The following is a 12,689-nucleotide window of genomic DNA, read 5'->3' on the forward strand; positions in this document are numbered from 1 at the left end:
TGGGCTGGTTTCTCACATTTACTGCATAGTTCATTTATTGGCTACAGATTCCCCCATGCTTCAATACAAGTAAATCCATGGACAAGCATGTAACCAAAAATCGCTCTATTTGGGTAAGTTTTCTAGTCAGGATGAACTAGGTTTTCTTCCAAGCATACAGCACAGACAGCAATGCAATGTAGCGCTGTTGTGGTGCTCCAGAGTCATGTAAGGCCTGGAGGGACCTCCATGAATCAGGCCATCCACTTCCCTGGTTTTACAGAAGCAACTCTGAAATTTAAGCTGACGCCCGCTGTTTCAAAGGGACAGCGTGATAGTGACACGTGAAACAATAAATTTATGATCGTTCCTCAACCCCCTACGCAGTGCCCACCAAGTTGCCCATTCTCGATTTCCCTTGGGGAAGGGCAGGCCTTCCCGCAGTGCACTGAGGTCTCCGGGCCGGTGCAGGTATAATAGGAGGGATGCCCGTGCTCCTGTTGAAAAACACCTTTGGAGACCGGGATGCGGGACAACTGCTGGACCAGATGTGACAAAACGAGGCACCGCTGCCGCGCGTACCGGCCGCCCTCACAGCAGACCCGCCCTGAGGCGGTGGCCGCCCCACCCTCCCCTCCCGGCACCCCCCCTCCGCCCCCCCCTCTTTCGACAGGCCCGCGCACAGGGCCCTGCGGCAGCGCCCCCTACAGGCCTCGCGGCGGCATCATGTCCCGCCCCCTCCCCTTGGCCCCGCCCACCTCGCGCACGGCCACCTCCCCCCCCCCCCGGTGGCAAGCCCCGCCCCCTCGGGCAAGCTCCGCCCCGCCCCTCGCCGGGCCCCGGGGAATCCCACCGCCTTGTTGAGCGTTCCCCCGCCCCGCTGCGGTGGAGGCACCGCCCCCCGCTGGAAGCTCCGCCCCTCCAGGGGGAGAACGCCGGGGACAGCGGGTTTCCCTTCCGGAGTATTCGCCGTACCCCCCCACCTGGCGGGTTCGCTTCCGGCTCCGTCCGGGGCCCCGTCTGTGGCGCTGCTGCCGAGGGGAGCGCGGGGCTCATGGAGCCGTGGCTGTGAGGCGCCCCCGGCCCGGGCCCATTGTGGGAGCCGGGCGGAGGCCGGAGCCGGGAGCCTCCGGAGCCGGAGGAGATGGACAAACTGACCATCATCTCAGGATGCCTCTTCCTGGCCGCCGACATCTTCGCCATCGCCAGCCTGGCGAACCCGGACTGGATCAACACCGGCGAGTCTGCGGGTGAGCGGGGCCGGCGGCGGGGACCCGCCTGGGGGGGGGGGGCAGGTGGCGGGGGAGGGCCCTGCCGGCACCCGAGGTGTCGGGGCCGGGCGGGGTGCGTGCCTGAAGCGGCTGCGGGGCTGGAGAAGCTCCCTGTAAGGGGCAGCTCCTCAGCCGGGGCCGCAGGGCCTGGCACTGCCGCGGTGGGGCTGGCGTCACGGAAGCCTGGGGGGCTAGAGCTGTGGGGGGCTCCTGGCTCCGTTCTTAGGGCGAGCTCCCCACGATGTGGCCATGGGCGAGGCTCTGGGTCAGAGCTGGCGGGACCCTCCTGCCCGGTCAGAGCCACCGGTGCCCCCCGCTGCCTCCCAGCTGCTGGTCCCAGAGCACATGACCCTGAAGCCCCTCCGCTGTCTGTACTGCCGGAGGTCCAGGGCAGCATCCCTGCCTGCGCCTCGGAGGTTCAGTCACCTTGGACAGGGAATGTGCATCAGTGTCTGGACATTTATGGCAGGTTTTAAGTCTTTCGAACTGTACTGATGCTTCCTTTGTTGCAGGGAAGATCTTGCTTTCATTCATCTTTTTTTTTTTTAGTTCCCCCCAGAATATTTCCTGCATGCTGATTGTTATCAGCTTTTAAGCCTAGATCCCATGTGGTTTTCATTTTAGAATGTGACGTTGCTTTCTTTTAGAGAACAAGGATTTGTGTGTCTTTTTACTAATGATGTAATTGCATAACCAATTTATTTGAACCTGTTGATAAGAACCCACATGTTCTGATCAGTGGAGGAGGGAGAGAGAATAGGAGGAGGGCTGCTCTTTCATTTCATGTCCCAGAGAAACCCAAATCTCCATGTCAGGAAAAGAAACCATCCTTACTGCGAACAGATGAAACTATGTTAATCACCTTTTCCAAAACTTGCGGTTTCCAAGCAAACCACAGGTATAGAATAGAGAAAAGCGCTCTTGGGGTAAAGGCTTCTGTCATACATTCTTGCAGAGGGTTTGAAGAATTTTCTTTGTTTTGTCTTGTGTCTTCCATGCCTAATATTCAGGCGTGTAAGAGGATCAGACTGGTTCAAATGGAGAAATATTTCTTTTATTCTGGTGAAGTAGATTACTGGAAATGTTGGCTGTTAGGGACTGATGACTGTAAGGGATTGATTGATTCCCTCTGACCAGGTTATCCTTATGGTTGTTTGAATTGCTTCTTGTTACCAAGGCTAGAACTTGGCCTTTCATATGTGGTCCAGAGGAGAGAAAGGAGTCCCTTTCCTTCCCAAAGTGCAGCATTCAGGAACTCAGCATGACTTCAGCATTCCTCCTATAGCTAATTATGATGTTCTTGCCTATGGCTATATAAAACAGTTTGATCTTTCTTCTTACAATTCCATCTAGAAGTACTGCTGTAGTGAGTTTCTCTTTAGGGGCCTGAAGTCAAATAAAACAATCTTCATTTTAAATATTTAAGTATGACTTTCTTAAGTCCTGCCTTGTGTTAACAGATCCTGTAAGGTCTGTGCAATCTGTAAAATGCTGGATTTTTTCTGCCTGTGTTGAGATGAAAGAACAAAAACTATTCTGATGAAGGTGCTGATGGGGGAAAAAAAAAAAGAGGTCTTTGGGGAACTAAGCAGAGCCCATTATCTCCTTCATTAAAGAAAAAAGTTTAGTATCTCTTTATAATGCAAAACTCGTTTTCTGAAATATTATACCTGGAAACCATAAATTCTTAGTTACTTGATGGATAATTACTTAAGATTAATTTGCCATTTTGGCCCTGTACTCCTATTAGGGGTGTAAATAACAGTTTTAATTGGGCTGGCAAACATGAAGTCTGTGTTTCTGAAGGACTTCACTAGTCAAATAATGTTTTGACAGACCTAAGCATTTTTCTTTGCTATATTTTGAAGCCAAACAAATTGTTGACTTGGTAAAATTGTAAAGGAGAACTAGCTGTCATCCTTCCTTAATGATTCTCTTGTAGATTTTTATTGGTGTGAGATTTGATGCACTCTAAGACGACTGGCTGAAAGCAATATAAATGTATCTTTCTAGTACTTAGACCTAAAATGAACCTTTTGCCCAAATTGTAAAGAAAGGAAGTGTGAGGATGTCCATTGAGTCAAGGACTTCCTGTGGCAAACACTGTAGTATTGAATTATGAGATAAATGCTTTTATGAGTGCCATTCATTACCAAGAGACTGCTGTGGAGAAGTATGGCACAGGGGGACACAGCCCTGATGGTAAACCCTGTCCCAGCTGCTAGAGAGATTCAGGTGCTCTCAGCAGGCTAATCTGCTTGGACCACATTCAAGCCATCCAACATCCATATGTGCCACTAAGAAGTACAGGGTTTTTTGAAGCAGCCTGCTCTCAGCTGGCAAAAGAAACTATTTGGTGAAGGAAAATGTTTGCTTTTCCTCTGGGTTCTTAAATTCATCTCCTGTGGGGATTATTCTAGATTCTCCTTCCACAAGTCAGCCTAATATGAAAGAGAAAAGGGAGTAATACTGTTTCTCTTGTTGATTGCTGTCCTCAGGGTTCTGAAAGACAGCATGGAACAGCCTGGTCATCTCAGTACTGCAGCTGTTTGAGAATTGCATAGAGCAGAGGTCTTGGCAAACCTGGGAAGGCAGCACTGCACTGGTTTGTTGAGAGCTGTTTACAGCTATTAAGGTTGGGAACCTGGGCTTCAAGGAAAGAAAGAAATCTGATTTGAATGCTAAACAACATGTACATCTTACTCCAGGGATAATTATGATTTTGTGCTAAATTGGATAGCAAAATAAATCAGTGGCTTTAATACTTTTCTGAAAAATCTAGATAGTTTTCAATTTATTTTTTTTTAAGGAGCTTATGTTCTGGGGAAGTCAATACAGGGGAAGGGCTGATCAGTCTCTGAAAGCTTACTCTTAAAGATAAGTTTTACAGTTTGAAAAATGTTGGCTATAAAAATTCCTCTCCAGCACTGTAATTATGAGCAATAGATTACAGCTGAGATCACTGAAGGTTTCAGATGCTTATCTTTCTTTAGGCCAGAGGAACTACACATCTGTGGACATGGGTCCAAGTCTCTATTGGGTGCTTTTTCTTTATGCAATTTTGTAAGAATTACTCATTAACTTGGCTTCAGGTATTTGATACGTCTATAAGATGATAAAGGAAAGATGAACATTTAATTGATTTTTTTTTTTCTCTCAGTCAGTGAGGTTTCATTATTCGTGTTGTGCAGGTACAGAAGACGATAACTCCAGTCTAGAAACCAGAGGCTTCTCAGCATTCCTGCACTGGCATCCTTTCCTTGTCAAACTGATACTTGATGTAAGAAATAAGGACAGAGTTGCCTTTAATTTAAGCCAATGCCTAAGCTCCCACTGGTTTCAGTAGTAGTGAATTTTGCTCCTGTATCTCTAAGCTTCTTTTGTGATGAGCTTTAAAAGCTGATAGTTTTGTCTCTGTATGTTCCTTTTTTGTGTGGGAGGGTCTTTAATGATTTTGATATTTTGTCTTCAATATGGGAGGAGGGGGAATAGAAGTTGCTTTAGCTTCAGCTCTCAGCCCTTTTGTAGGGAAATGAGCAGTAAGCACAGTTGAAATTAGACATGTTAAAAGCTGTACATGTAAGGGGATTGGCAGTTTGAAACGCTTTTAGGATAGGTCAAATAATTAAAGAGGATAATTTAGTCAAATTGCCTCTCAGAAAGCTAAGCTTTCACTTTGTTTATATGACTTAGTCATCCCCTCCTATGTAGCGTGTTTCTTCATTTGATTCCAATTTACAGAACAACTTGTACCTTTTTTATAGCAGTCATTAAGCTAATATGGATGTCAGGATTTAAGGCTTCTGAACCCTGATGGGTAACTTCTAAAGCAAGTATTTATCACATTCTCTTATGCTGATACATGCACCAAAACAGGACACATGGTATAATGTTATAGCGAGGCCACTCTGTGTCTGCACACAGTGCTGACTTGGGCGATCCTAGTGTTCAGCAGAGCTTCTGATTTCGTCTTTCGTCTGTGACATAGCATCAAGGTCACTTATGTCAGGAATTATACTTTTAATTTAAACTGCCTTCTGTTCCATGCCATGAAGCAGCTGTATTATAGTAAATTGTGAATCTACGACATGCCATTCATTTTAAATTGTCTTTTCTTTTTAACAAATGATGCCTTTCCACGTATCTTCCAAAGTATTATGTGTAGTTCTTCGTTTTGCATACTCAGTTGCATTTTGTTTGTGAAGCATGATTCCAGATTCTGTGTTATTTATAGTCTTACAGACAAGGAAGCTATACCCAACAAGCCATCCCTCCTGAAGCAGTTAACTCCCTGCTCTTGTGAAAGAAGTTGCCTAGTACTGAGTGACAAATTACTGTTGTTCAGTGCTATACCTCTGTGTGTGATAGCTCTTCCTGAGGAATTTTGCTCCACAGCTCCAACAGGAGCGGTAGCTTTGATGGCATCAGCTTAATGAAGTATCATAAGGTGATAGGACCAAGCAATGATTGCTGGTTCCTGCTGAGCTTGAGACCATATTGCCACAGAAACATTTTTCTGTACTTGGAGCACTGATTATGCAGGGAATAAACCCTATACCACATGAAGGTACTTGAATGAACCAGTATTTCTAAGTAGAATAGATAGAATAGAATAAAAAAAAATCAACAACTTAAAAGAGAGTGTAAACCCTAGTTCCAGCTAGCATTGTTGTTCTAAACCCAGTCATCTACTCAAAAAGTAGTCGTATGTAAAAATTAGTATGGCATATTGCCACTTACTTCTGCCCTTTAGGGCTTGTGCGGAGAAACTCTTGATGTACAGTGCTCCTCTGTGGAGAAATCATGGTATAGAGAAATCTTTTGCTGTCAGGCAAAATAGATAATGTTTAACACTGAACATCGGAGTGATAAAATTAGGTTCTGAAATAATAATTTTTAGGAGAATACCTTCCTTGTGGTAGATGCCTACAGGTGTGTGAACAAGGAGGGAAAAGTGGTCCTTTGTAATATATTGCTGATCTGGACAGTGAGGGGATTAGGACCTGTTGTTGAGGTGCAGAACCTGCTAACAGTATGTGTGTTTTTGTGTTTCAGAGATGTTGCCAGTGCCTCAAAACCAGCAATACAAAATCCAAGAAAGAACTAGTAAGGACTGACAAAAAAGCTAAATCCCATATAATCTGAATACTTTAATGAGAGTAGTCTGTCGTAGGTGTGACTGGACTGGGAGTGTCAGTGCTGTCTTTTAATATTTCCATTCTGCTTTGTGACTGTAGATGTCTTTTATGTGGGCATAAAATCTGACAAAGTGTTTGAATTGTGCTTGGTTTCTGTCATTGATCAGGCCTTAAGGCACAAGAGCAGTCAATAGTAAAGGCATTGTTGTAATGAATTAATTCTGTGCTAGCTCAACCACTCAACATTTAAACATATGGAACTATTTTAAGTGTAGGAAGAATCTCATGAAAGAGAGCTGTGTTGGCCTGGTTATTTGAGCCTGCCCAGGCCAAGATGAGAGAGCCAATTGGTTTTGTCCATAGAGGAACTGATCTTCTACATCTGCTTTTTGACCAAGACAAATTAATACTGCTTCTGTTAGGTGAATGTTTTGGTTTTTCTTTAAGGTGTGTAAAGGTGTAAAACTATTGGTTTGCCTCCTACCAAATCCTGTCTAATTCTTCATTCTCTAATTACTGTTAAAGAATTATGGAAGAAATACCTGATTATAGAGTACAGATCTGGGAGCCAGTATTTACCTTTCAGTTCTAGCATCTGGCACAACTGACTGGATGCTGGAAAGTTACTGTGGTAGTACCTCAGTTTCTTCCTCTATGCAACAGAGGTGGTATCTTTGTTGGCAGCAAAGCTTTAATTTGATACTTTATTATTTTTTTTTAAACTTACGTTTCCTATCACAATTTACTGAATAGAGAAAAAAAATCTAAAAAAAAATGGGTGTTTTCTGACAGGAGGTGTTTTTGCTAAGGTACTTGAGCATCAGGGATTTGGAATAATTTTTTTTCTTGAAAGTATTTACTTTCCAGCAGTATGTGCAGTTACTATAGAACCAAATTATATTCAGTATGTGCAGATACAGATTTGGTTTCTGTCTATCCTATGCTTTACTCAAGAAGTATGTAGTTGTAAATCTGCTTTATAGACAATACAAACTGTGGAAAAGGTAGAGACTTCAGCTTTGTGGCTTCAGGAACTGGCTGCATTGTGCGAACAGTGATGAGTTTTTAAACCAAATTAGAGCTGATTTTAAGCGTGGGTATTACATTTGTTTCCACAATATGATACTGAGATTAACATAAAAGTGACTTAAATAAATGAATCCTAAAAGTAAGGATTCTGTAGTATGTACTGCGAAACAAAGATTTAAAACTGTCTAAAATGAAATCAAAAAGGAATCCCAGTAATGACCGAGGCTTATTAAAAACATTTGTATCCTTTGGTTTCCAGCCAGCACTTACATGTGAGCAGCATTATGTAAACTCCAGTTGTACTTTTGCCAAAGCAAAAAAGATCAGTAGGTCAAACTTTTAAGCTTGACCTACTTTTTTTTTTTCTTTTTTATAGGTACCTCACAACAGCGCAACTTTTTTCCACCTGTTTTCTTGCTATTCTTAAAACAAAGCAGAGAGAATGAACTTTTCCCGTCTGCTGCAATAGAGCTGCAAGATGTAGGATTTTCATCTTATGCGGGAGTTTTCCACGTAGTTGTTGAATCCTTTTCCAGCAATGGTTGATACCTGTGTATTTCAGATGGCAATTTGGAGGGACTCATGGCAGAGAAGGAATAGTGACCTCTGAAGAGGTTAAGTGCTGCTATTGATTTTAAAATCTAATACAAAATTACATTTGTAATGTGGTGGAACAAATACAATATGGAAGCTGGTTTTATTTCTTGTACAAAGTAATTTGGGGAAATTATAAATTATAAATTTATAGCTTATACAATTATAAATTTAAAAATCCATTTCTTATTACATAATTTTAAGTTCTTACTGTAATTCACAGTGCCCATAAATTTAGTGATAGACAAGGCCTTTCTGTTTTTTTATTGGGGGCTATATGCAGGAAAAAATTCTGTGGTAATTCTGCAGTCAACCCCTTATGTGTGCTCCAGCTGCTTTGCTCAATCTCACTTTTCTTCCCCAAGCTTCTGACTGATGGAGATACACACAGATCTGAAAAACTGGAGATATGGCCAAAAAGAGGATCTGTGCAGGGTATGTGTCTATTTTAAGGAGAAGGGAAACAAGCTAGAGCATTTGACTGGCAAAGTACTTATATTGGCCTAATTCCACAGGAGTCTATACAGAATTAATAGTCCTAAATTGTATCCTTTCTCAGGCTGGAGCTCTTGATTTCTTCCTGTTATATTTGATTACCTGTTTGATGTATTAACCTGTGGCCTATTTTTTGTTTGTTTTTATCTATTTATTTTAATTTTGTAAATAGATTTGACTGTAAGAGTTTTGTCTTTCTGGTACCTTAGGAAACAGCGCCTGATTATGGTGGTTTATCTGTGGGATGGACTAATACAGTATGAAACACTAGCTGCTAGGAGTTAGAGGTTCAGAGTTCCTCAGGGTACATACTAGTTCTTCTCTTTGAGCAAAATGTACTCGGTCTATTATGTCTGGGTCCTTGATATGAACTAAAATGCTCCCTTGTAAAGGCATCAAAAGCCTGTCAGGGATTTACTACAGTATCAGAAGCTGGCGTTTGCTATCCACACAATGTAGTGTGATAAGCAACTGTTGGCTGCTACCCAGGAGCTCCACGGTAGCTGAGTTCTATGCCATAAGTTACAGAGCACTTTGGGATTATTAAGGATAACAGACTCTCAAGGTATAATGATTACTAACACACTTAGATGTTTAAGTATTTGTCCAGTTGAAGGACAGTTCACATTAAGTCTTTAACTTTACCTTGAGCAATTCTTTGTGCAGTTGTTTGGATACTGCATTAGTAGGGCTGAGTTGTCTCTGAGCTTGGCACAGCCAAGAATTTAGTAATCAGGTAACAGTGTTCATAGTCAATAAAGTCAAGTAGTTTACTTTTGCAGTGCTCATCACTGAGCTGACGTCCCAGTTTATAGTGTGGCAGTTCTAACTGGATTTCCTGTTCTCTTGCTCACCAATTATTGCCTAAATTGTTGTTGCCTTATTTCTGCTTCTCTTGCTGTGACTGCTTCCAGTTATTGGCAGCAGCGTAATTTAGTTATATTTTAAGGAATAGGTATGGGATCAAAATAAGAGAGAATTGTTTGACTCAGAACTGCTTTGCTGTGAATACTTCACAAGAGCTGCTTTTAATCTAGATTCTTTCTGCACTTCTCAAATTCATGCCATATATGCTAATGTTATTAGGATGTCTTGGTGAAACTGCTTGCTTTCTGCAATAAAATCTTTGTATACATCTGAAATGAGATGGATGCTGACTTCTGTGATAGGCAGGGCAAATGTACAAGTAAGAGGGAACAGTTCTGTTTGTAACTTCATCAGTATGAGCTTCACGCATGAAGCGTACATAGCCTTTAATTGTAATGTCTTTATACCAAAGCAAAGTGAAGACAATTGACCTTGAAGACAAGGTTTTCATGGACCTCAAGTTTCCTAAGGGGTGAATTTTGTATAGAAAGTGACTGATTTGAGTTGAAAATTTGCTCTAATGTTCAGTCCTTTCTGTACAAAATAGTGATATTATTAACTGCAGCATTAAGAGATCTCTTCTTGAGCATTGACAATGACCAGCAGTATTCCCACAGTCAGTGGAAGTATCAGCTCCAGAGCTACCACAGTGGAATATTCTGATATCTTTTCTTGTAGAGGAGAAAATGCATTGCATCTTCAGTGCCTGTTGATGCGAGGAGCATTGTGGGCATTGCGTGCTGCGGGGGAAGAGAAGTTAAAAGGATGAAGAAATAATTGTTTTTCTCCTCAGGTTGAATTCCACTCTGAAACTAATCATGAACCTGAATTCATGTATTAATGATGTAGCTCTCCATTGTAGAAACTCATGTGGGAAGAAGCATGTTTCACTTTGTGTTGTTTTTTTTTAACCCACACTTAATTCCATTTAAAAACTATGCAACAAGATCGTACAGGAAACCTGAAAAGATTGAATGGCCAAGAATTTCCAGTGTGGTCTCATAAATTCTTTCAGTGGAATATTACTGGGTCACTTGGCAAGTCAAAAGCACCCTGAAGCTTAATACATGAAAAATGGTGAAGGTGAGAAGTAGTAGTTCTGTTTTACAATCGGGAGTCTGTTGACTTATGCCCAGTGTAATCTGAAGTAAATGCTCTCTGTAAGAGTATGTTCAGTAAGATGCAGCCGGTTATAAAGACAGAGCATTTCTTGGCTGTTTATATTGAATCTAAAATTAGAGAGCCTCTTGTTCCACAATGTGAGTATAACAACTGTGTATGTTAACAGATATGCTCTTTGGAGCACTGTATAACATCTCATTGCTTTTTAAGAATAGTTCCACTTGTTCAGAAAGGACTGACCCCTGCTGTTAAGATAAAGTTGTATTTTATTTCAGTAAAGTGCCCATTTAACTGTTCAGGAGTGGTCTGTCTTCTTTTATTCTAGGGGAAAAAAAAAGAAGTCTCCAGACTCTTACAGTCTATTTTTGTAGATGTTGATTTGTGATAATGCAGAAAGTGTTATCAGCACACAGACAGCACCTGTTAATTGCCTAAATAATTCAAGCTTAAATTATGGATGCTTCTAAAACAAGGACTCCCCCTACAAGAAAGTAAATCCTGAATATGCACCCTGCCTTCCCATTCTTCTTTGGTTTTAATGTTCTTGTTGTGATGGGAATAGTAGGCAAATGCCTACATTTTAAAATTATTACTGCAGAAGGTGGTTGGGTTTTTTTTTCCAGTTTGCCTGAAAAGTTTAAGCTACCTTTTGTACTGGGAGGGGGGGAGGTTAAATGTTGTGCCAGCTGTCCCTGAGGACACACTGTATGCTAGTTAAGTTATATGTCAGTTGGTCTTTCAGCACTTAAAGCATTAGTCCTACAGAATAAATCTTTGTTGGCTCTGTACCTAATCCCTATTTAAAGTGCAGTTTAACCTGTATTTCTGGTTGTTAGAAGCATGTCATACACAGATTTGGCAACAGTTACAAAGTGCCTTCAGGGATAAAAATTAAGGTTAGGTTTTATTCTACTTGAAATGTTACTCTTGTTGCAATGAAATACATCTTAGGACATTTTAGAGGCCATTCTTCAATTGACAAAGATACTTTATAGAATAAAGGAAGTCTAGTAGAGATAGTATCTTTTATATCCTGTTAGTAGGCTTGGGGAAACCTGTGTGTCCAAAGAAGGGCCTACAAGACCAGAAATGTGCTTGATTTTTCCAACTATTTCAGTGGTTCTAATAAAAGGTATTACTTCTACCTGTAAACTTCCCTTCTCCTGGCTTCATTGCTGTAAATATGATCCTGCCATCAGTTATGTGATTAAAGAAATTGCCACCAAATTGTTACTACATTTTATTTGCTTTTTTGAGCGTTTTAATCTTTATTTAGGAAGGTCTGTCATACCTTATGGCAGTGTAGGCCTAAAATTTGCTCTTAGCAGTGGACCAGGATAAAGTTAGTCTCAGCTTTAAGAAAGCATTATGTGCTCATAGGGTGTATTTAGCTGAGTGTTTGCAGAGCAGACAACCAAAATGTGCAAGCCTGTTTCTAACCATATAAATGCCCAAAGTCATTTAAACACTTCTTTTTTCACCTCACACCACTGGGTGATTCATAAGGGCATGGAGGAGCCAGATCAGTGGGTGTCCTTGGAGCATGTCTGATGCAAGCTGAGATCAGCGCAAAGCTGCAACAGTTATGTCTGACAGAGGAAGATGATCCTTATTCCTCCTGAATTTCATTTGATAAAATGCACAATCTTGAGGGCAGGACCAGAACCTGAATCTTCTCCCTACCTTTGTCACTAGGCCAGAGAAAATGTTGACACCTATTTTTGTCTCTGTGAGTATAGGATATTGTACTTGGTGTGATTTGGGGGTTTGGTATATCTGTCCTGATCGGCTTGGACATCTTAAGTTTGAAACTGAAACTGGCTTGGTGAAATGGTGCAGGAGTTAAACTTGGAGAGCTCTGAAGTCCATTTGTTGCCAGCCTGTGAACAGACCACCTTATAAGACACCCATGTGTAAGGTGATCCTCTAAACCACGAGGATCCATAATTTCTGTGTTTTCTGGTTGTGCTGAGTTAGTACCATGTGGCAAACTCTGGTGCTGCTATTACTGACCCAGCCTGGCTACCTCACATCACTGGCTCCTTTAGGTGGCTGGCCAGCCTTGAAGAGCCTGTGCATCACCTGTAGAACTGTGAAGTGATCAGCAGACCATTTCTGAGAAGGTTGGGGTAGGGTTGTGTGATGTATTCGATGGAGAGGTATCATTTTACAGCTCTGTCTGAAGCCAAATATA

General features: G+C 41.9%; 1 protein-coding gene across 2 annotated transcripts in view; it reads left to right on the forward strand.

Annotated features, from left to right (window-relative positions):
* The first annotated feature begins 879 nt into the window (after positions 1-879).
* Positions 880-12,689, forward strand: part of MOSMO (modulator of smoothened) — a 29,477-nt gene continuing 17,667 nt past the window's right edge. For both annotated transcript variants that reach the window (XM_061367338.1, XM_061367346.1), the window contains exon 1: positions 880-1,229. In XM_061367338.1, the coding sequence (XP_061223322.1) occupies positions 1,124-1,229 (106 nt within the window). In that variant the 5' untranslated portion in view covers positions 880-1,123. The remainder of the gene's footprint in view (positions 1,230-12,689) is intronic.

This window comes from Neopsephotus bourkii, unplaced genomic scaffold, assembly GCF_033783945.1.
Source record: "Neopsephotus bourkii isolate Nb327-2 ecotype Australia unplaced genomic scaffold, CSIRO-AGI_Nbou_v1 NB_126, whole genome shotgun sequence".
Lineage (NCBI taxonomy): Eukaryota > Metazoa > Chordata > Aves > Psittaciformes > Psittacidae > Neopsephotus > Neopsephotus bourkii.